General features: G+C 39.7%; 1 protein-coding gene across 1 annotated transcript; it reads left to right on the top strand.

Annotated features, from left to right (window-relative positions):
- The first annotated feature begins 440 nt into the window (after positions 1-440).
- On the top strand, positions 441-23,060 carry KLF5 (KLF transcription factor 5). The gene is made up of 4 exons (XM_003409432.3): positions 441-1,014; positions 3,351-4,224; positions 5,348-5,407; positions 17,307-23,060. The coding sequence occupies exons 1-4, from the start codon at positions 754-756 to the stop codon at positions 17,483-17,485; spliced, it is 1,374 nt and encodes a 457-aa protein (XP_003409480.1). The 5' UTR covers positions 441-753; the 3' UTR covers positions 17,486-23,060.
- The last annotated feature ends 507 nt before the right edge of the window (positions 23,061-23,567 follow it).

Genomic DNA, 23,567 nt, shown 5'->3' with positions numbered 1-23,567 from the left:
CAGCTTTTGAGTTTCAGGTCCTTGCACAACACCTAAGACGTGCAAAAAGCCTTTTTTTCCCCTCATCCTGGTAGACAACAGTCCGAAGAAATCTCCCTCGGCGTCTCCACCCTAATTCCCTCTCTTCCGAGATTCCACCCCGCTTCTCCCCTTCCCTCCGCCCCCGGCTCCGCCAGCCTAATCTGTCAGAGAAGTTGTGTACAAACTGCGCGGCCGCTCTGCGCGCGAAGCTCGTGGCCCGAGAGGGGTGCGGTCGGCCCAGCGGAGGCGGAGCCCTTGGCGAAACTCTCCCCTCTCATAGGCTGGCCCCTCCGACAGGGCCGGCCCCAGGACCTCGGGATTGGCGGCGGCGCTGCCAGTCAGGGCGGCGGGCCCCGCCCCCTCGGAGTTGGGTGAAATAGAGGCGGGCGTCAAGTGTCAGTAGTCGCGGGGCAGGTACGCGCGCTCGCAACTCTCTCGCGGAGACCGGCGGCGGCGGGAGCGGGCTCCGGCAAGGGAGGGAGCGCAGCGCAGTGGGGCGGGGCGGGAGAAAGTGTCCGCCCGAGGACGTTGGCGTTTACGCGTGATCGAGCGGAAGAGTTTTGGTTTTCGTGCGCGCCTTCGAAAACCGCGCCTGCTGTTGGCTGAGGGGTCCGCCCAGGAGCCTCCCCCTCCTCCGCTCGCGGCCCCGCGCCGAGCTCGCCGGTCCTCGCAAGAGTGGGCGAGGTGGGAACGCGCGCTCGACCCGCGTCCGGAGCCGCCAGCCGAGTGCCCATGGCTACGCGGGTGCTGACCATGAGCGCCCGTCTGGGACCTGTGCCCCAGCCGCCGGCCCCGCAGGACGAGCCCGTGTTCGCGCAGCTGAAGCCCGTGCTGGGCGCCGCGAACCCGGCCCGCGACGCGGCGCTCTTCCCCGGCGAGGAGCTGAAGCACGCGCACCACCACCCGCAGGCGCAGCCCGCGCCCCCGCAGCCTCCGCAGCCGGCGCCGCCGCCCACTGCCGGCCCGCGGCTGCCGCCGGAGGAGCTGGTCCAGGTAGGAAGAGCCGCTCCCCTCCCCTTACTCTCTCGGGGCTCGGGCGTGTCCGCCACTGCGACGGGCGGGCGACAGGGGCCGCTCCAGGCTGGGGCGTGCGTCGGGGCGCACCGGGAGCCCGTGCTGGGGTGGCCAAGCGTGCCCTGAGCCCTAACCTGGGCATCCGTGTTTCGCGAAGATAAAGCGGGGGGATCCGGGGGAGGGAGTCGAAGATGAACGTGCCCTGGCCGCCTGGCCAGGGCGAGGTTAAAGAGAGAATTGACTTCTTAGGCGCTTCGCAGTTGTTTTTCTTACATTTGCGGGACGAAAGCTTGTATCCCATGCCCAACTTTCCTGAAATTTGGCCTTTACAATCCCCCTATTCCCCCCCAGCGCCAAGGCCCTGGAGGTCCCCGCGCACCCCCGTCGGCGTCTCGGATTAAGTAGAAACGCAAGTTAAAGTGTCGAGGAGGTTCTTCAGGGTGTTAGTTTGAAACCCCTTGGCTCGATCTTTTCTAAACGCGATTGTGAGGCTGCATGTTTGGGAAACTCAAGTTAGGAAAGCTAAGGTTGCACTGGAGAAGTTTTAATTTTTCTTTAAAAAGAGGGAGAGAAGAAGAAGAAGAAGAAAACCCTAAAAACTGGGGTTGTTGTTTCCTTGGTGGGCGCGTAAATTTCCTCCCAGAGCCGCGTTGAAAGCTGGCAGTTGGCTTCACACTTGCCCAGCAGCCGAATTAGAGCAACCGCCTGTTTCTTTCGCCCACGCAGGGAGTCATATAGCCCAGAAAAAACTTCCCGGGACTTTTAGCCTGTCCCAAGGAAACAAAAAAAAAAAAAATTGGAAACATACCCACATGCAAACAGCTGGAAGAGCTAAAATCAGAAACCACTAACCGCCACGGGAGCGCAGTGCACGAAAGGGTTTAGTTCGGTTTATTTCAAGACACTTCATTTAATATAGCCCCTTGGCATATTGTGTGTTTGCTACCCAACTCCTACTCTGGGGGGTTTGTCTGCCAGTGTCGCGGTGCTGCGAGAGGGCAGTGGCATTTGTCAGAGATGTGATTCACATGACTGGAGCATTAATTTTATTTTTAAATTGTGTCTGTCCGGGAAATCCCGTTCTCATCCACAACGAAGGATCCAAGGTTTGAAATGAAACGCTTTTGAAATTAAGTAGTAGCAGAAAATGACTGTCTTATTCACCGGTTAAGGTGAATGAGTTGCTGAGACATTTCATTTAGTTGGGGATTTTTTTTTTCCCCTGAAAGTAAGCTTATGTTGTACTAGGAGGGAAGATAGTTGTTAAAAGATTGAGGTGTCTGGATACAAGCCAAGTTATATCCTAAAAAAATCACCATTTGAAAGGTGTTTGGTTAATTTGGTTTGTCAGTTTTCTGCCTAGGAGACACCAAGAGGATAAGGGATGACTGAGCTTTTTACAAAGTAAGGGGGAACGTAGCATTGCCCCACTGAAGAGGACATAGGACATGATAAATGCTTCGCTGATGACTGTGCTAGCAATACAGGAGCCTCTCCCCACCCACAGGCTCCTTAGCACCACTCTACCAAGGGAGTGATTTTCCCAACTAGGTAATTAAAGATCTGTATTAGATAGGGTTATGAATAGGAACATTTCATTATCGTATTGACCAATTACAGAATCAGCTGATTAAAATCAACATTTAGATCAAATGTTGAATGTGAAGTTGTTTTGTTCTTTTTTTCAGTGGATTCTGTGTTTTGCTCAGAACACTGTATTTAAGTTTCCATTGAACTATAAACAAGAAAAGGCACTGAAATAGCCAAGGAATATGTTTTAGATTAGCCATCTCGGCAGTATCTATCCAAGTGAAAACCTTTGCAATGAACATTGTTTTTAAGGTTTGCATATTTGGTTTTTAAAAATGAGTTAAATTTAACTATATGCTGTGAACAGAATTGAGGTAGTTTGGCAATGTTATGATACTGTACTTTAATTGCAGACTACTGTGAAATGGGGCAGGGAATCTTGCCTGTATGTGAAAGGTACTTTATTATTATATCAGAAAGGGATATGTTCTGTTTGCTTCCCTTTTTTGATTTGCCTCTTTGACTTTTTGTCCGGGATTGATTGGGGAAGCGATTTTTACCACATACACGTTATACAGAGTTTCATAAGGTTTTGGCGAACCAGTTATCACACGGTTGACAAAAAAAACCTGGTTATGTTTATAAGAAACCCTCGGAAGGTGTTTGCCCTAATACGTTTTAAAGAGATCGTGGAGAATAGGGAAGATTTTATTAAGCAAGGTTTGTTCTTCCTGTGATGATGAGTCAGGTCGATCATGCATATGTTTGTATCTTTTCTTTTTCAGACAAGATGTGAAATGGAGAAGTATCTGACACCTCAGCTTCCTCCAGTTCCTATAATTCCAGAGCATAAAAAATATAGACGAGACAGTGCCTCAGTTGTAGACCAGTTCTTCACTGACAGTGAAGGGTTACCTTACAGTATCAACATGAACGTCTTTCTCCCTGACATCACTCACCTGAGAACTGGCCTCTACAAATCCCAGAGACCGTGTGTAACACACATCAAGACAGAACCTGTTACCATTTTCAGCCACCAGAGCGAAACGACTGCCCCTCCTCCGGCCCCGACCCAGGCCCTCCCCGAGTTCACCAGTATATTCAGCTCCCACCAGACCGCAGCTCCAGAGGTGAACAATATTTTCATCAAACAAGAAGTTCCTACCCCAGATCTTCATCTTTCTGTCCCTTCCCAGCAGGGCCACTTGTACCAGCTACTGAACACACCGGATCTAGATATGCCCAGTTCTACAAACCAGACAGCAGTAATAGACTCTCTTAATGTCTCTATGTCAGCCGCCATGGCTGGCCTTAATACACTCACCTCTGCTCTTCCGCAGACTGCAGTGAAACAATTCCAGGGCATGCCCCCTTGCACATACACGATGCCAAGTCAGTTTGTTCCACAACAGGCCACTTACTTTCCCCCGTCACCACCGAGCTCAGAGCCTGGAAGTCCAGATAGGCAAGCAGAGATGCTCCAGAATCTAACCCCACCTCCATCCTATGCTGCTACAATCGCGTCTAAACTGGCAATCCACAACCCAAATTTACCTCCCACCCTGCAAGTTAATTCACAGAACATCCAACCTGTCAGATACAATAGAAGGAGTAATCCTGATTTGGAGAAAAGACGCATCCACTACTGCGATTACCCTGGTAGGTGATTTTACCTGGTTAAAGCATCAATAGGTGTATTGTGTGTGTGTATGTGTCTTTCAACCTCAGATTCACAGTTTTAAACTTAACGTAGGGAAGTATCGTGCTTGACGATAAAATTTTTTTCTTTTTTTTTTTACTTTCCATGTCCCAGTCTCTGCCTTGTCCTTGTATGTAACCATCTAGTTGTCTGTTGCTTGTTTTATGTGTTAAACAAACAAAAATGACTAGCATATTTTGGGGGAAAAAATTACTTTGGACTTTTGATATTAAATAAAATTTGGATTTCCAATATCATTTGAAGTTGTGCTGCAGTTACTTTAACATAGCCATCTAATATATTTGAGTTTTTAATTCTAAATGAAGTGCCCCAGAAAGAGATTACGTACTGGGAGGGAAATTAAGCTGTGATAATGAAGTGGCAACTGGGTAGGCGGCTAGCCTGATACAGGGACAAGACCATCTACAGGGTAGATTTAAGGATGGTTCTGATAGCCTATGTTAGTATCATACTTGAGTGAGGTACATGGCTCAGAATACATTGATGATGGTAATGACTGTGTAAGTTGCTGGTATACGCTAGTTCATATGATTAACGGGGGTACGATTTATTGACTATGGTACATGATACGGCATGCCATGCTAAATGAAAAAACATGGTGCGTAGGAGTATGGAAAATTACAATCATCTTGGATAATGGTTTAAGATTGTCGGCTTTAGAGCCATTTAAATTTATTTAGAATATATACTATAGTAAGTAGCTTTTAAATCACTGTTACTAGTACCAGGCACCTGCTGAAGTTGGAATCGACTCAGTGGCAGTGGGTTTGGTTTTGGTTTTTTTGGGGTATAAACACAAATTTTCCATTTGTAGTTTGGCTTGATTAACTGCATCTGTTCCTGCAAAAGCGATGCATAAGACAAATCACTTTATGCCTTTTTAATAAGGTAATGGGGGAAGGCTCTTAAAAACTTCTTTTAAAACCAAAACTTCAAATATCTCAGCTAGCATGAGGGATTTCATCTTTAAAGCCAGATTTTAAATACTGAATCATCAAATGTAAAGATTTCAAAAGGATCCCCAAAATGACAAGCTGTTCTTCCTCTCCTCCTTTATTTTAGGCTGCACAAAAGTTTATACGAAGTCTTCTCATTTAAAAGCTCACCTGAGGACTCATACTGGTATGTAATTTTCTTGTTAATTCTGTGAGTTGTGTAAATAGTGTAAGTGGTATTCATCCTTTTAAAAGCCAACACGTGTTTGATCTCTTCTTTCTTCTGTCAACTTTTATTTTTTAATGGCCCACCTTTTCAGCACTGGCTTGGCTCAAAATCCAGTTCAGTGAAAAAGTCTGGTTCCAGGAAGGATGATGTCCTCCTCTCTCAGACCTTGCCCTGTCACCTCACGTAGAATTAATTACTCAAAAACTTAAACACAGCATCATTTATGAATGGATTTAAACACTATAAAGGCAGTATTCTTGCCTCAAAGGAAAAAAAAAACAACTGATTTTGCTTCTATAACAGCGTTTTAAGTACCAGAATTTTTTCTTGTAGCATGTAAAACAGAACTGCTTAATCTTTAATTTCACATTGAGCCCAAAATATCTGTGTTTAGCGTGTTTTCTGTGCTTACTGAAAGGTGGGGCTGAAATTGCAGGAGTATTAAGATCAGGCAGTCCAAGAATCGGTTGTGGCTTATCAATTATTCTGCGCTCTACCTCAGCCCACATTTGATGGGTTTCAGAGACTTCATTCTAGTTTGTATCATCCCTGTTTTAAAATGTGCTTTTAAGTTTAGCCCCATTAATTTTATAAATATTTGTTTTGTCAGGCCTATAGCAATCACATTCAAGAGCTTTTTAACCCAGTTTAAGGTGAAAGTAGATGGCATTCTTTAAAAGCGTATTTGAAAATACTCTGCGTATTTTCAAATACATATATGGTTACTATTTGTGACTTTCTTAAAAGAACAGCCCTAATGGAAAGAACTTATATAAAGTGATTGCTTTTTTCCCCCCTCTGAACAAATACAGCCTTACCTAAAGTTCAAAGAATAAGTTTGCTAATAAAAGCAATGACCTAGCAAAATGTATTATTCCATCATTGCTATGGAAACCAAAGTATTCAACAGTTCCTTTGAATGGGTTGTTGGATTAGTGTGAGGACTTGAATCTCCCCAGGCTAGATGTTACTATGGAAATTGAGTTTTGATAAATGAAGTAGTTATCTCTAACTGCTGCATTAAAAAGTAAAAGCATTTGAACAAAGGTCAGTGCTTCAGTAAAGCACTGAGAGGAATATGGTTGCAGACATTTTGTATGCATGTTAGGAAGTATTGGTTGATGGCTTAGCGATAAACACTACTTATTAAAATCTAAATAGTGTGGGCGACAAGGTGGTAGATTCCAGGGCTTTTTCGAGAAATTGCTTTTAAAGAAATAAATGGATTATTTAGGCCTGAGGTTTTTAGATACAGACAAATTGATTATATAAAAGGAAAAATACTACATAAGCAGCCCAAGGTAGAAATTATGTTTACAGTTAAACAAAATACCCGTAGTAGAATTAAGCATCTAATAAAAAAGCCAGTGTAAACATTTCAAAACACAAATGTGCAAAGAAAATACTCCTTATGTAGAAGTACTAAAATGTTCTGTTACTGAGTATACATTATCTTATGGAAAAGTTGAGGTTGGATCTTTATCTGAATTTTATATTAATGGGTCTTGGGGGAAATATTTAGAAACATTTCAACTGTTTCTTGTTTTTTTCTCTTTTGAATGTCCTTGAACGGGAGACAGTAAGGAGGAAACACATTTTCATAGGGTTAAAGTCTCCTAATAAAAGAGGAGTACAATTGCACATAACAGTGTAATCACCTGCTTATTGCAGGGATGTGGTCAGCACCTATCTAAATAGCCTTTCCACCCCGCCAGGGTTTAGTGCTCTGAATGCTTATGCCTGAGATTCAGGAACTTGACCTGCTGGCAAAGAAATTTAATAGCGGGTTGTCTTAACAATGCTTGTACTAATAAAAACAAACTAAAAAGAGGGCCTAGGCCTAGTTTGAGTTCCATCCGTCGACTTTTTCACCTGATCATAAACGTCGGCATAAACGTTGTGGCCTTCAACATCTAAGGAGTGAGGCCGTGTAATCCAGTTTAATAAAGTTTTGTTTGATAGTCTTTCAAATGCCTTGGGGAGGGTTTGTAGCAGACTTGTTCATCTGGCTAAACTCGTTCTTGGGTAATCATAGAGCATTGAGTTGTTTTCTCCTCATTTCTAGTTTCTAGACAATGCCTTTTAAAATGACCTGTGGTCTCCCATTGCATCCTCCCCACCCCACCCTTTGTTTTTAAATGAATGTATCTGAAGCCAACAAAGGCTTGGGTTTTTTTTTTTTTTTTTTTTCCTTTTAAGGCCCAGGTGGATCAAACAGTTCTTTATAAATATCTTCTGTCATTTAATAACTTTTTTTTTTTCTGTTCCCTCTCCCAACTTGGACAATTTACTGAGGACTTGAAAAGCATTCTACGTGGGAATGTTGATCTATATTTTGATGACATAAAATACATTACTTTTTTAATGATTGCCATTTTACAGTCAGAAAGAAGAGCACCCTAACGTTTCTTTTGGAATATAATTACTTTAAAATGTCAAGTGACCCCGTGTTTTAAAAATGCGTTTAAACTATGTCTGAGTTCTAGCTAGTTGCTTATTTTGGATTTTTAGGTTGTAAATGTTTCCTAATGTGCCTTGCAAATTGCCTTTCCAAGGCACAGAACTTTTTTTTTACTTGGGATGAAAGAGTAGAAGATGTCAGTTTCTCGAACCAGAAGTTGAATAGTACTCAAGTTTTTCTCAGTTTCATGTATTTTGATTTTTATATTTAGAAAATGTGTAAAATAAAACTCTTTCTTTGTATGGTTAGACTTTTTACCTGAAACATAATTTGCCTCTCTTCTGGGAAATAATTATATTTCATTTAAAAACATGCTGTATCTGTACGTAGGTAAGATAGCATATATGTAGGCCCATATAGGCGCTTACATGGGCGTTTGTGTGTGTTATATGTAATGTGTATATGTATACATACATGTTGTGCTTCTTGTTGGAAATAATTATGATTTCTCGGTATCAGTGTCAAATGGCCTAATTCCAAATAAAAATATTTGTAGTTTCAGCAACATTAAGATATAAACAATCTACTAAAATTTGTGTAGGGGGCACTGATGGTGCAGTGGTTAAAGCACTCAGACAAGACGTGGCAGTCTGCTTCCATAGAGATCTACAGCCTTAGAAAGCCTATGGGGCAGTTCTGATCTGTCCTATAGGGTCACTGTGAGATAGTGGGTTTCGTTTATGGTGTATACAAGGGACTACGCCCATTGCCATCATTAAGTTGCTCCTAAAACATCTTTAAATTTTTTTTTTTTTACATATTCTGTTCTTATAAATTAACGTGACTGAACTTCTGTGATTTGTGAATCAAGTAGAACAACCTACCATAAATTCAGAACCTTTAAAACTGTACTACCATCCCTTTCTTGTAAGCAGCAGTATAGTCATTTGCGCTCTATCAGTCTCACCTGTCTGGAACGGGGCAGCTCTCTGTGGAAGGCCTTTACATAGCACTCGTGCTTGCTTCAGGCAGCACCCAGAGGCGGACTGCATGGATTGGCTGTCCGTGTGTACTAAATGGCCCCAGAATAGCTGACCACAGGTTGACAAAAAGATGAAAACAACCAAAAAAAGAAAAAAGGCAATTGAAGACATCCCCCACAAAAGAAATCGGGAATATTATACCAGGAACACAGAGTGGAAGTGAAGCACTTTGCTATTCAGTGCTGCGTGTTACAGTGAGTTATAGTCAGGATCCCAGTTTAAGAAAGAATTCCACATTACATCCAGGAAAGATTTTTAGCCCAGATCTGGTTGTAAAGAGGATGAATTTGTATGTTCTGTATTATTTGCTTATGTAGAACAATTAATACCCCAGAGGCATCTGATAATTAAGATACCAGTATGTAATACTTTAAAAAACAATCCCTACTTGAGATTTGCTGCTAGACGTTGTTGTTGTTAGGTGCCATTGAGTCGGTTTCTCACTCATAGCGACCCTGTGTTCAACAGAATGAAACACTGACGCTGCCTGGTCCTGTGCCATCATCACAATCGCTGATACACTTAAGCCCGTTGTTAAAGCCACTGTGTCAGTCCATCTCATTGAGGGTCTTCCTCGTTTTTGCTGACCCTCTACATTACCTGCTGCTAAATACACATAATTTCATGAAGTGATACTACAGTTTAAGTACTAAAAATTCTTACATATAAATTTCTGTTCTAGTTCTCTGCTCTGAACTCTAACCATTTGAATATATTAGGTACAGATTTCGATGAAAAAATACAATGTTGACTGAAGATTTTCCTGGCGCTTACTTCCCTACTAAAAGAACTATTCAAAATGTTCTCGGCCTAAGTAATTGTTACTGTTTTGGTGGAAGTGCAGAAAAGGACTGAAAGGCTCTTAAGTATGTATAGAAAGAATCTCGTTTCCTTGGAAAATTTTTACTTAGAGCTAAATCAGCATAAGATAAAAAACAATACAAGAGCCTTAATGGAGATCATATAATTTGGACCTAGAGATAGATCAAAATTGCTTAAATGACTCCCCTCTGTTATTAGTGGAGATAGTAGGTATTAGTAGAGATGTAGCCCTGGTGGTGCAGTGGTTAAGCATTACGCTGCTAACCAAATAGTCAGCAGTTTGAATCCACCCTATGGGGCATTTCTGCTCTGTCCAGTGGGGTTGCCATGAGTCCGAGTCAACTCAGCAGCAGTGGGTTTGCTTTTTTTTGGTATTAGTAGAGATATTATACTCCCCCCCTCAAAAAAAAGTTTTATAGGATGACATTTTGTACCCAGTGATTTGTTTTTTAGTCTATTTTTAAAACTGCAGAAAAATCATCACATTTATCTTATAGTGTTAAGATGTTACTAATTAAACCTTTCAATTAAGTATTTTCAACCCTTTATTTTCATTTGCTGCTTTGAAATTTGTTTTCTATGTTGGCAGTTTCAGGCTTATTTAAAAAAATGGCTTATGGACATGCTGGTTCAGACCCCTGGAAAGGTATTTATGAGCATGAACGCTTCGAAACAGTTTCTTTTTAGTGACTCACTGGGAAGATGAAGCTTTGCTTCTAGGACTTGTTCTTTCATCTGAAAAACATTTACATAGAAAATTGATTAAACGGTGTTTTGCGATGATAAAGCTTATGAAAGGTTAAGAATTTTAATTTGTTTCAAGAAACATTTTTCACTGATCATTGTGGGGAATCCAAAGATGGGTAGGAACAATCTCCTCTTGCCCTTACGTTCTTAAACAAGTGGGAGAAGATGGTTCATAAAGAGACTAAATAGAATGGCTAAAGTTGAGATAGAAATAATCAGCTGTGAAGGTAGACAGAATGCAGAGTAATATTTTTAAAAAATAATTTAATCACCCAAGAATTTTATTTTGGCAGATATTTTTAGTTCTATAGAATGTACTAGCTGTTTACTTGATGACCTACATCTTTTCTGGTGAAAGATTAGAAACAAAGTAATGTCCTACTTTAGTAAGAGTATCTCACTAGCAGCATTCCTATTCTGTCAGCCCGTATTATTTATATTCAGGGATCTCTAACAGCTTTGATTAAGGATGAATTACTGCCTTGTGTTTTAAAAGTGCACAGTAGGTAACTCTTAAAAATTTTTGACTGCTTTATAAATGCAAACTCTTAAGGATTGGTAGGAGACTCAGGGTAATCACAGTAAATGCAAATTAAAGGAAAGGATATATAGTCACTTGGTGCTAGAAAAAAAATACAAGGATTTGTTGATTTCGTTAAAAAAAGGGAAAAGTAAAATGTTGTATTGATACTTTGCTGCCATACTGCCTTTTTTTTGCGGGGGGGGCTCTGGGGGAACCTGTTTCAGCTCTTATTTATAAGAAAGTGAATCTGAATGATAACTTTTTTGTCAGGTAACTCAGAAGTTGGTATTTCATTTCACTGGGTTTTTATTAGTTGACAAAGGAGGTTTTCCATTGTTTTTGTCAAGAACCCTTAGGAGAAATAGCAGTAGCTTTGCAGCCTGGACGTATGCTCACTTAGGACCAAGTGAAACCCTTGACAGCATGCGCATGCCATCCCGTCTTCTAAAGCAGACCATTGCTTTCTGGAGAAGTCTCTTTGCTGCCTTTGATGAGCACTAGGGACTCCAGACCTTCTTGGTTTTCATCAATTCCAGTCCAACTCTGTTAAAAAAAAGAGTTTACATAGATTTTAGTTATTCTTGTACGATTTCAGGAAAGACAGTAATTGAGAATATTTCCTCGAGAAGAATCCCAAAGCACGGGTCACTTCAGTGTCTGTACATTGACTTGGACTGTCGTCCTCAGTGGTCCAGGCAGCTAGAGCCAGGCAAAGCCCTGTTGTGCGTGGGACCACAGGAAAAAAAGAGACAATCTGACAGATCCACACAAGATGCTTTTCCATGATTTAAACCTTCCTTCTTTTTCACTAATGAGAATAACCAAGAGTTCGTCAGACTTGGGACAAACGTGGTTTTTCTGAAGATGCATTAGGAAAATTGTGGCATCACAGCAGAAATAGAAGATACAGTCTTTGCCCTTGAGGAACCTGAAAAGCTAGTTAAGGAGGCAAAATACAGTTATTTGAAGGCTTCAGAAAGCAATATATGTGCAAGTGCAAATCAATAGTTCAAAACGAAATTAAGTGATGGTAGGGATACAGAGAAGTGGAATGATCCCTTATGGACTGTTCAGGGGTTTTCTGGAAGGGGCACAGTGAATCAGATTTTAAAGGAAGTAAGGAAAGCATAAATTGACAGTGGGACGAAAGAAGGGAAATTCTCACTTAACGTTTTCTTTTAATTCCTTCAAAGTGAGCACGATACTGACGAGGATAGTATATTTAATAAATATTAATCACATTTTGAAAATACTGATTTTTGAAGTAAACTGTCTTATTTTTCCCTCTGTTCCAAGAATAGGAGGTATGCTACAGTGAGCTTTAAGAAAAAAGATTTTTTTAATGGAAAATTACTGACCAAGATACGTAAAAATAAGAACTAGTGAGCCAAAATTGTCCTGCCATTTTTCTGTGTTGTCATAGATACGTAAATATTTTTCCATGACTTTCTTTGATATCTCGATACCAATATTTCCAACTTTTACCTTCGGCTAATAGAAGAAAATACAATATTGAGCCTACTTCAGACTGTAAATACCATAAGTATGTAATGATTGGTGGGGGAGGGGGGAATCTAACTGAATTGAGTGAAAATTTTTTCTTCCTGAAATCAGCTCATTTTGAGCCTCAAAACGCGAATCTGTTGCCATCAGGTCGATTCTAACTCATAGCGACCCAATGGGCCAGGGTAGAACCGCCCCATAGGGTTTCAAGGCCATAATTGCCACATCTTTCTCCCACAGAGTGGTCCTGGTGGCTTCAAACCACTGATCTTTTGGTTAGCATACGAGTGCTTAACCCTTGTACTACCAGCGCTCCTTTTTTAGAACCTCAAAGAGTCTTAAATTCTAAGATTAGATTAGGGACTAGCTATTGAAATAATTCTCTTTCTACTTTAAAAGTTTACATTGTTTCTCAGACTAGCATATAGATTATAAATTCCTTCAGGTCAGAGACCAAGTCTTATTTGTGGGTGTTTATAAGGCATTTAATTCAGGTCATGTTTACTAAACATTGACTTTAATTCTGATTGTTTTTAGCATTTATTCTCTAGTCAGATGTAATTGATTGGGTTGTCTTCCAGCCATCAGGAAAGGACTATGTACAAATTTGCTGTAATAAACTTTTTAAAAGTTACCTAAAACAATTATTCTGAAAGAATTATTTTCATCTTTTTTTTCTTTTGTAAGAAGAATCCATGTAGAACATTCTAGGAAAAGGTCTTGGTATGACTCTATTGAATATGTTCAGTAGAGCAGAGAAACCTCCCGTTCCATTGTGATAGGGTTCAAACGTCATTTTTTTTATCTATTCATCAGAGGGAAAAAAATAATGTTTTAGTCTGAAAGATTTTCAAAGGCTTTACAAACATGTTCTGCTCACCCCCTGAAATTCACTTAGCCTGGGGTAAAGGGGTGCTACTGTTAATTACTATTTGGTGACTGTCAGAGCCAGCACAGAGCAGTTTTGGGGACCCACGGGTCCTGAAACGGGGTCTTCCACAGAGGACTGGCTCTGCCTGGGTGTGACCTGTGCTTCAGACTTTCCGGGGTTCAAGGTCTGCTGTTAGCCCATTAAGCTATTCTTTAGCTGACCTTCACAAGTGGCTTCGTAATCTTTAAATAAATTTGAACACTATTCATGTTTTTCTTAAATCATTCAAAGAGAGCGTATTAGTGTTTGCTAATGGAAGATTTAAGTAGGACATTAAGGAAAAGTGGCGGGTCAGGATTCTTCATGTTGAGCTCATCTTTTTTTGCTTCTAACTTGTGGGGTTATTGTGAGGATTTAGGGAAATGATAAGCACCCAATGCCTGTTCCTTTTACTGGTAATGTTTCTCATTAACATTTTTATAAATTTTATCAGTGACCTTATCAGTATGGATGGTATGTTTACCTTGAACCTTTTTTTCCCCCAAAGATAGGAATTCGTAGCAAAGTATTCCTCTAATTTTAACACAGGATGAGAAAATGCGGACTTTATTTGAGATAGAGTCAAAGCTTGTTTTTCATGCTGAACAAGTTGTCAGTTTTTTCTCTTTGCCTTTGGAAAGTTTCACATTAACAGCATGCGAACTTAAAAATACAGTTGATGTTGAAAGAGCTTAACTAAATATTTTAAATTGGTGGTATTGGAAAGAGATTCTGTAGAAATCCAATTACACTTTTGAAAGCACTATCCTGTTGAAATATAACTTAAAGGAAGTCAGTTTGGTTTCCCAGAAGTACTTTGCATAGTGTTTCTGGCTGAGGAAGAAAGGCTCCGGTCTGCTATTTGGCCAGAAATTGGTAGTACCAGCTTCCTCTGCGATGTTTTGCTTGAGCAGTGTTGATACTTGAACAAATCCCATAGAAACTGCCCCAAGTGGGAAGTAGTTGTCCTTGCTTCAATAGTAAGACTTGGCCCCAATAACTGTAAGTTTCAGATACTGCTAATATTCTTGGCTGAGGAATCTATAGATGTGTGTGAATTGAGAGCAAAACTCAAATGTTTCAGGAACTTTAATGGCTACTGTACTTCAACCAGTTAGTAACGTAAACTTTTAAAAATACTGGTGTAGTTTATTGCTTCATAGCCAATAAAAATAGTGAACAAAAAGAGTCTAGTGTCCCTTACTTCTTGAATAACTCTGAAAATTCATTTCTCCTGCCCATTTAATTATTAAATTCAAAAGACAAGAATGATTTCTCTGTTTAGTTTTCAAGAGTGATCCTTAACAGCAACTGTTTGTTGCCATCAGGAGATTCCGACTCATGGCAACCCAGTGTGTGTGGTGATCTTTTAGTACTAGTAGTTACACTTACTAGTATTAAAATATTTCAATTAAATAGATTTTATGTGAATATAAGTGAAAGGATTATTTCTTATATTACTTTAAAGGTTTGAGTGTATTAACTTGAAAATTTTTAGAGTTTACTCCGGAGCCCTAGTGGTGCAGCGGTTAAGAGCTCGGCTGCTAACCAAAAGATTGGCAGTTGGAATCCACCAGTTGCTCCTGCCCTACCGTGTCCTATAGGGTCAGTATGAGTTTACTCCAAAAAAAAGTACAAGAATTAAGATGTACATTGTTAAAATGGAATGATGTAGGGACCGAAAGAGAATTTAAAAAAGTGTCTTGGTTTAGAGAAAAAGGAGGAGAGAAAAGATGGCAGGCAGGTGGTACATACCATAGGAGTTGAATGTGGACTCTTTCTGGAAATAATTGAGGCACATTTTATGTTCTGTATTCAAGCCTTTTGTGTGTATGTGTGCTTATGGAATTTTGTTTGAGAGTCATAGTGCTTATCAGGGCAGCAAAAATATATTAACCACATGCTGTAGAAATCGCAGTTGATGTGGACAGTATTTTTAAAAGATACAGACTTAGCTGAGTAATCTTAAATCTTTCTGAATATAATACTGCTAAAGCAGGCTCGTGTCCTTTGGACATGTTATCAGAAAGGAACAGTCCCTGGAGAAGGACATCATACTTGGTAAAATTAGAGGGTCAGTTAAAAAGAAAAACCCTCAATGAGGTGGATTGACACAGTGGCTGCAACGGTGGGCTCAAACATAGCAACGATTGTGAGGATGGCGCAGGACCAAGGAGTGTTTTGTTCTGTTGAACGTAGGGTCGCCAAGAGTCGGAACAGGCTCCGGCACCTAAACAACAATGAGGCAGGCAGAAAGGTTGTTGAATTTCACTGTGGTATTAAGTGACAATTGTTCAGAGCAACTCTGAGGTTCTTTCCTTTCTGAAGAAAACTTTTTTTTTTTTTTTAAAGAAACGAGGCTTTTGTGTATGGTTTAGGAATTAGAGTTTAAAAAGTTACCCAAATAAAACTCCGCAGTCAGCCAACACTACTTTAATACGCAAATCTATCTCTAACTCCTTACCCTCCAAAAAAAAAAAAAAAACACTGATTCTTAGAAAATCGTAACAAAATTAAAGCATAAATGCAGGAACTAGTAGTTAATGCTTGGTGAAAGATCTGGGATTTATTTAGGGGGGAACACATGGCCTTGATTACATAGGATTAATTAATTCCAAAGCAGAGTGAAATAAAACTGCATTATAAGTATTAAGTGGTTTTGAAAGATAAGCTAGGAAACTTGGGATAATGTTAAGAGTAATACAGCTTTCGAGGGGCTCAAATATCAGTTTACTCTGTGAAGAGAGCTGTGAAAGTATACAATAAGTTAATGGAATGATTGCAGTCATTTTAGGTCTATATTCTACATGTAAATTCCATGAGGACAGGCCTTTTTTTTTTTTTTTCTGATATATTCTAAGCAGGAGAGGACCTGGCATATAATAGACAGTTGGCAATTATTAAGCAGATACTAGAATTATGGTTTTATATTCTGTGACTCTTTACCAAAGTGAAGTTAATCAGTACCAGACTTTCTGATCTGGTTAAGGAGTTTATTAAATTTATTTATCTTAGTTAATTTCATTTATTAAATATGAAAGCATATTAATGCGTAAAGGTTTAAAACTATCAACTTAAAAATTTTTCTTTTGTTTTAATCCAACCTGAATCCAGAGTGACTGTGTGTGTGTGTGCGCGCGTTAGTGTGAATCTCGACCAGGTGACCTAGTAATTGATTTTGGAGGCCTTGTGTTCAAGTGAAGTGGTTTATGTGTTTGGACAAGTTTCACATAAAAGATGTCAATTGTGGTACGTTAATTTCATCTTATAAATGATTTGATGAGCTCCCTCTTGGGTAGTTCCCAGTTATTTTCCTCCCGCGGCTATCTTATAGCCCATTAGTCCTTTAATAATTTCAGTTTGTTGGTATAGAAATTGTATTTAGACAGTGATGACAGAACCACCCAAGCTCATCTAATCATTTAATGAATTTATGTGTGCAAGAATAGTACATAAAAATAAAAGCACTGGTTCATTTAAAATTGCCATTTTTCAGTTCTTCAAAGGTATGCAAAATAGTTTTTTCTTCATTAGTTAAAGTTACTGACCATTGATGAAATGGTAACCTTACCTCTTCACTAGGTTGAGTTGAAAGTTTTTAATATTTAGTTCCTAATGTAATTAATTCACGGAGCCCTGGTGGCACAGTGGTTAAGAGCTATGGCTGCTAACCAAAAGGTCAGGAGTTTGAAACTACCATCTACTCCTTGGAAACCCTGTGGGGCAGTCACTCTGCTTTGTAGGATCACTGTGAGTCAAAATCCACTCGACTGGCAATGGTTTTTTTTTTTTTTTTTTAATGTAATTCGTGATCTTTCCCCACTTCCTAGGACCATGATTTTTCTCCCTTTTCACATTCTTTCCCAGGCAGTTTCTGTGACCTCTCCTCCTCCTTTTCGTTGTCACAGGTGAAAAGCCATACAAGTGCACATGGGATGGCTGCGACTGGAGGTTCGCACGGTCGGACGAGCTGACCCGCCACTATCGGAAGCACACGGGTGCCAAGCCGTTCCAGTGCGCAGTGTGCAACCGCAGCTTCTCGCGCTCCGACCACCTGGCCCTGCACATGAAGAGGCACCAGAACTGAGGCCACCGCCTGCTGGACGCTCCGTGCCTATGCAATTCATACTGACGTTATGCAGTTCATCTGGCAAAATTTTAACTACAAACTTAACTATATATATATATAAAAAAAAAAAGAAAAAACTGGAAATGTATATTTTGTATATTTGAGAAAACAGGGAATATATTGTGTGAATACCAAAGTGTTTGGTCATTTTAAGAATCTGGAATACTTGCTGTAAGGTGTATGGCTTTACTCAAGCAGATTTCATCTCACGACAGGCAGCCGCATCTCAATATGAGTAGGGGGGTGGTGGGTAGGGGCAGCACGGGGTGCGTTTGCAGTGTTTTTACGTACGCACCATCATTTAATGTGACAGTGTTTAGTAAACAAATCAGTTGGGAGGCACAGGAAGGAGGAGGAAGTTTATGTCAAGATTTTACTTGATATGGGGATATGTTTTTCAATATTAAAGTAATTCCTTGGAGGTGCCCAATGTATGTGGCAATTCACAAATAGCCATTGAACAAATGTGTTGTTTTTTTTTTTAACATATGAGTTGCATATTTTGCTATTCGAAATTTTGTAAATATACAAATCAGCTTTATAGGTTTATTACATGTTTTCTAGGATTCTTTTGGGGGAAAATCATAATTTATTTGAAAATAAGCATGAATACATTTACAGTTAGGATTTGTGGTAAGATACCTCTCAAAAATGTTACCAAATTAATTTCTCGGGGGGGGGGAGAGATAATCACTCAAATGAACTTAAAAAACAAATTTCATGCACTGATTATAATAGGATTGTTTATTTTAAATACGGAAAGACATTTTGTATGAATTCTGGATGCCAGAGCTTAAGAAAGATGGTTAAAGTATACAAAAAGACCTCTTAAAATAAGCTAAACAGTATCATTTTTAAAAAGAAGGACTTAGGATGTAGTTTTCACATGGCAATGTTGAATTTATGATGCAGTTTTCATATACTAAAATGTTCACTCGTGCGGTACTGTCGGTTAAATGCCAGTTTCTGTGGATTTTGCATGTAATATACGGTGAGACACAGTAATTTTACCTAAATTACAGTGCAGTGTAGTTAATCTGTTAATACTGACTCAGTGTCTGCCTTTAAATATAAATGACATGTTGAAAACTTAAGGAAGCAAGTGCTACATATATGCAATATAAAATAGTAGTGTGATGCCGATGCTGTTAACCAAAGGGCAGAATAAATACACAAAATGCCAAAAGGGGTCTTAATCGAAAATGAGAACTTAATTTTGTTTTTAAAATATTGTTTATCTTTATTTATTTTGTGGTAATATAGTAAGTTTTTTTAGAAAACAATTTTCATAACTTGATAAATTATAGTTTTGTTTGTTAGAAAAGTTGCTCTTAAAACGTGTAAATAGTTGCCAAACGGTGTAAATAATTTTGTAAGAGGCTTCAAATGTTTATACGTGAAAACATACATACATAAAAAGCATAAATCGGTTGCTGTTTTGCTTCTTTTTCCCTCTTATTTTTGTATTGTGGTCATTTCCTATGCAAATAATGGAGCAAACAGCTGTATAGTTGTAGAATTTTTTGAGAGAATGAGATGTTTATATATTAACGACAATTTTTTTTTTTGGAAAATAAAAAGTGCCTGAAATATTCATGTTGTGATTTCCTTCTTCACCTACAATAGTGAGAACAATTAGCTAGCAGATGCCATTCTCAAAGCTAACTATTTAAGAATGTTTGATTAGGGCAGTTAATAAAAAATCAATTCCCAGGCATTTTCCATGAGCCACACTGAACCAACATCTACCTGTGAGATAGGGATTTATTTTAAAAATATAATTAACCTTTTAATTAGAAGTATAAAGGGAGGCATGATGCATGAAGACTTTTTTTCTGGTCACTACAGACATTGCACTAACCTTATTAAGATCCTTAGTTGAAAATAATGCAGTATAATAGTTTGCTAGTATGGAGATTTTCTCAGATGCAAACAAAATTGTGTCTTTAATATTTTTACTTTTTTAAAGAGTGAACATTAAAAGTTTATTTTATTTTTAACTCAATAACGACAAGCACACTTAGGACCTAGATCTTGGTTTCTAATAGCATTCTCCAATAAAAACGAAGCTCCTTGGGAAAATGGCTCATTGTAGTACCAGCGCAGGAAATAACGTAAAGTGAGCCTGGAGCACCTTGTAGTGCCCGAAAGTAAAGAAGGGCTAAAACTCCTGCACGTATTTGTAAGTTTATATTATAACAATACACGTGAATGGATGAAAAGTCTGCAGGAGGGTTCCAAATAATCATCGTAGATACTCCACCCTTAAGGAAGTGGAGTGTAACTCATTAGTGTAGGCTATGTATAGTGACCAGAAGAGAACAGTGTGGAAAGGAGATGGGAGAGTAATTTTACAGTGGGGAATCCTGACAAAATGCTACCTCAGCCAGGTGATCAAGGTTCATAGCAACAGTGATAAGTCATGTTGATAACATGTACCATTGATGTGATGAGAATGGCATTTTGCCTCTGATACTCCCCACAAACCCGTAACCCCAGTCTAATCATAAATGTTACCAAATTCCAGTTGAGGGACATGCTACAAAATACCGTCAAGGTCATCAGAAACAAGGAAAATGAGAAACTGGGACTGCCAATAGGAGCCTAAAGAGACATGATGACTAAATGTAATGGGTTATCCTAGAGAGGATGATGAACAGAAAAAGACATTAGGGGAAAGGTGGGGGAGTATGAAATATGGATTTCAGTGAAAAATGTATCAACACTGGTTCATTAATTGTGACAAAAGACCTCGTGCAGCAATGGTTTAGTGCTCTACCGCTAACCGAAAGGTTGGTTGGAATCCACCCAGCAGCTCTGCGGGAGAAGGACCTGGCAATCTGCTCCCGTAAATATTACAGCCTAGAAAACCCTATGGGGCACTTCTCTGTCACATGGGGTCAGCATGAGTCGAAAATCAGCTTGAAGGTACCTAACAACAATTGTGACAAATGTATCATACTAATGTAAGATGTTACTAATAGGGGAAGTTGGATGTGGCGTATATGGGAATTCTCTATTACTGCTTCCTTAAAGATTACAGACTTGGAAATCACATGGGGCAGTTCTACTCTGTCCGACAGGGTCACTATGAGTTGGAATTGTCTTGATGGCAACAGGTAGTATCTTGCTTAGCACAAAGTCTAGCAAAATAAATAGCCATCACTGTATCATTAATAAAAGTCGATTTTACTGATAAAGTGATAGGATGTAGTACAGTGGTTCTCAAATTTTGTTGCACATTAGAATTTCCTGGGCATCTTTTAAAAAAAACCCTGATGCCTGGACCTCACCCCAGACCATTAAATTAGGATCTGTGAGCACTGAGCTTGGGCAATGATATTTTGTGAAACTTTCCTGACCGTGCATTAAATCTCCTCTTGTTTTTCAATCTATTATTATTATTTTCTTTATTAACTTTTATTGAGCTTCAAGTGAACGTTTACAAATCAAGTCAGTCTGTCTCATATAAGTTTACATACCTCTTACTCCGTACTCCCACTTGCTCTCCCCCTAACGAGCCAGCCCTTCCAGTCTCTCCTTTCGTGACAATTTTGCCAGCTTCCCACTCTCTCTATCCTCCCATCCCCCCTCCAGACAGGAGATGCCAACAAAATCTCAAGTGTCCACCTGATATAATTAGCTCACTCTTCATCAGCATCTCTCTCCCACCCACTGTCCAGTCCCTTTCATGTCTGATGAGTTGTCTTCGGGGATGGTTCCTGTCCTGTGTTCAATCTATTATGAACCTTATTTTTTGTCAAAGAGGCAGTGAGTTCTGTACCAAGAGTTCTCATTGTGCCTTTCCTTATTTTAGGTGCAAAACACACGTACTTACAGCCATAACTACAAACTTTAACCCATTCACTAGGCTAGGGAAAATATAACCTAACACAGTTATTTAAAAAAATAAAAGTTTTACTAAATAGACAATAGATAAGTGGTAACTTTGGTGAAGGGTAAGACAGCATACAATACTGGGGAAGCCAGCACACAATACTGGGGAAGCCAGCACAACTTGTCCAAGGCAAGGCCATGGCAGCTCCCCAGACACATCCAAACTCCCCGAGGGACTGAATTACTGGGCTGAGCGTTGTGGGGCCCATGGTCTCGGGGAACATCTAGCTCAATTGGCGTAACATAGTTTATAAAGAAAATGTTCTACATTCTACTTTGGTGAGTAGCATCTGGGGTCTTAAAAGCTTGTGAGTGGCCATCTAAGATACTCCACTGGTCCAACCTTGTCTGGAGCAAGGGAGAATGAAGAAAACCAAAGACAAGGGAAAGATTAGTCCAAAGGACTAACAGACCACAACTACCATAGCCTCCGCCAGACTGAGTCCAGCACAACTAGATGGTGCCCGGCTACCACCACCGATTGCTGACAGGGATCACAATAGAAGGTCCCGGACAGAGCTGGAGAAAAATATGAAACAAAATTCTAACTCATAAAAAAAGACCAGACTTACTGGCCTGACAGAGACTGGAGAAACCTTGAGAGTGTGGCTCCCAGACACCTCTTTAGCTCAGAACTGAAGTTACTCCTGAGGTTCACCCTTCATCCACATATTAGACAGGCCTATGAAACAAAACGGGGCTAAAGGGGCACAACAGTCTAGGGGCAAGGACTAGAAGGCAGGAGGGGACAGAAAAGCTAGTGATTGAAAACCCAAGTTTGAGAAGGGAGAGTATTGACATGTCGTGGGGTTGGTAACCAATGTCACAAAACAATATGTGTACTAACTGTTTAATGAGAAGATAGTTTATTCTGTAAACCTTCATCTGAAGTAAAATAATAAAATAAAAATATAAAAGTTTTACTGATGTAAGTTTGAATTTGCTGACTTTGTTTATCTGCCACTTCGAATTGTCTCTAAAAGTAGATGGGGTATAAATTATGATATAGATATTATAGAATTAGATGCCTTTCGGGAGAATAACCCCCTCATTTGGTTTCATGAAGACAGAGTCACTTCTTTTTTTTGTCTTCATTATTGTACTTTAGATGAAGGTTTACAGACCAAGCTAGCTTCTCATTAAACAGCACACATATTGTTTTGTGACATTTGTTACCAACCCTATGACATGTCAACACTATCTTTCTTGAACTTGGGTTCCCTGTTAACCAGCTTTCCCATCCCCTCCTGCCTTCTAGTCCTTGCCCCTGGGCTGGTGTGCCCCTTTAGTCTTGTTTTGTTTTATGGGCCTGTCTAGTCTTTGGCTGAAGGGTGAACTTCAGGAGTGATGACTTCATTACTGGGAGATATTTTCACTTTTAATTTCAAGTTTTCTCATTATCTGGCTCTGCCCCAAAATTGTGCTAAGAATTTGAATGTGAAAAACTGCAACCTGTTTTACAATGCCTGTCTGAAGGAGAGAACCTTAAGTGGATATCAAAATGGCTGATTCTATCACTCTAGCCTCTTCGTACATAAATATCATTAGTTTTACCTCCTAGGGAGCCCTAGTGATGCAGCGGTTAAGCGTTTGGCTGCTAACCAGAAGGTTGCAGTTCGAATCCACCAGCCATTCCTTGGAAACCCTATGGGGCAGTTCTACTCTGTCCTATAGCATCACTATAAATCAGAAATCAACTCGACTGCAATGGGTTTTTTTTTTTTTTTTTTTTTTTAGGGTGAGTACAAGAAAAAATCGTAAGTTACCTGCTCATGGGAGATAAGATCATTTCTTTGACTTAAATTTATTTCTAGAAATTGAAAAAAAAAAACAAAACAAAACTGTGAGGCTTTTGCAAGCAAGGACAATTCTATTATGTCTACATAACAAAAATCAGAGATTTATCGGTATTGAGTTAGTAACTGATAACTGTTTGAATTAAGAAATTTTCTTGTGAGTAGAAACCTCCATTCTTGCTTCAGTTCCCCATACTTAATTGTATCCAGCTTCCTAGCATTTAAACAGCATTTCACCCCAGATTAGAGGGCATTGTTTTTTCAAGTTGTCTTTTCCCTCTCTGAATTATCCCTTTTCCTCTTTTGTAGGCTCCCCTTTCTGGTCCTTTTTCTTCTCTTGCCATCCA

The sequence above is a fragment of the Loxodonta africana genome, chromosome 17, assembly GCF_030014295.1.
Source record: "Loxodonta africana isolate mLoxAfr1 chromosome 17, mLoxAfr1.hap2, whole genome shotgun sequence".
NCBI classification, from domain to species: Eukaryota; Metazoa; Chordata; class Mammalia; order Proboscidea; family Elephantidae; genus Loxodonta; species Loxodonta africana.
Note: the sequence above shows the minus strand (reverse complement) of the source record. Positions and strands in the feature narration are given on the sequence as shown.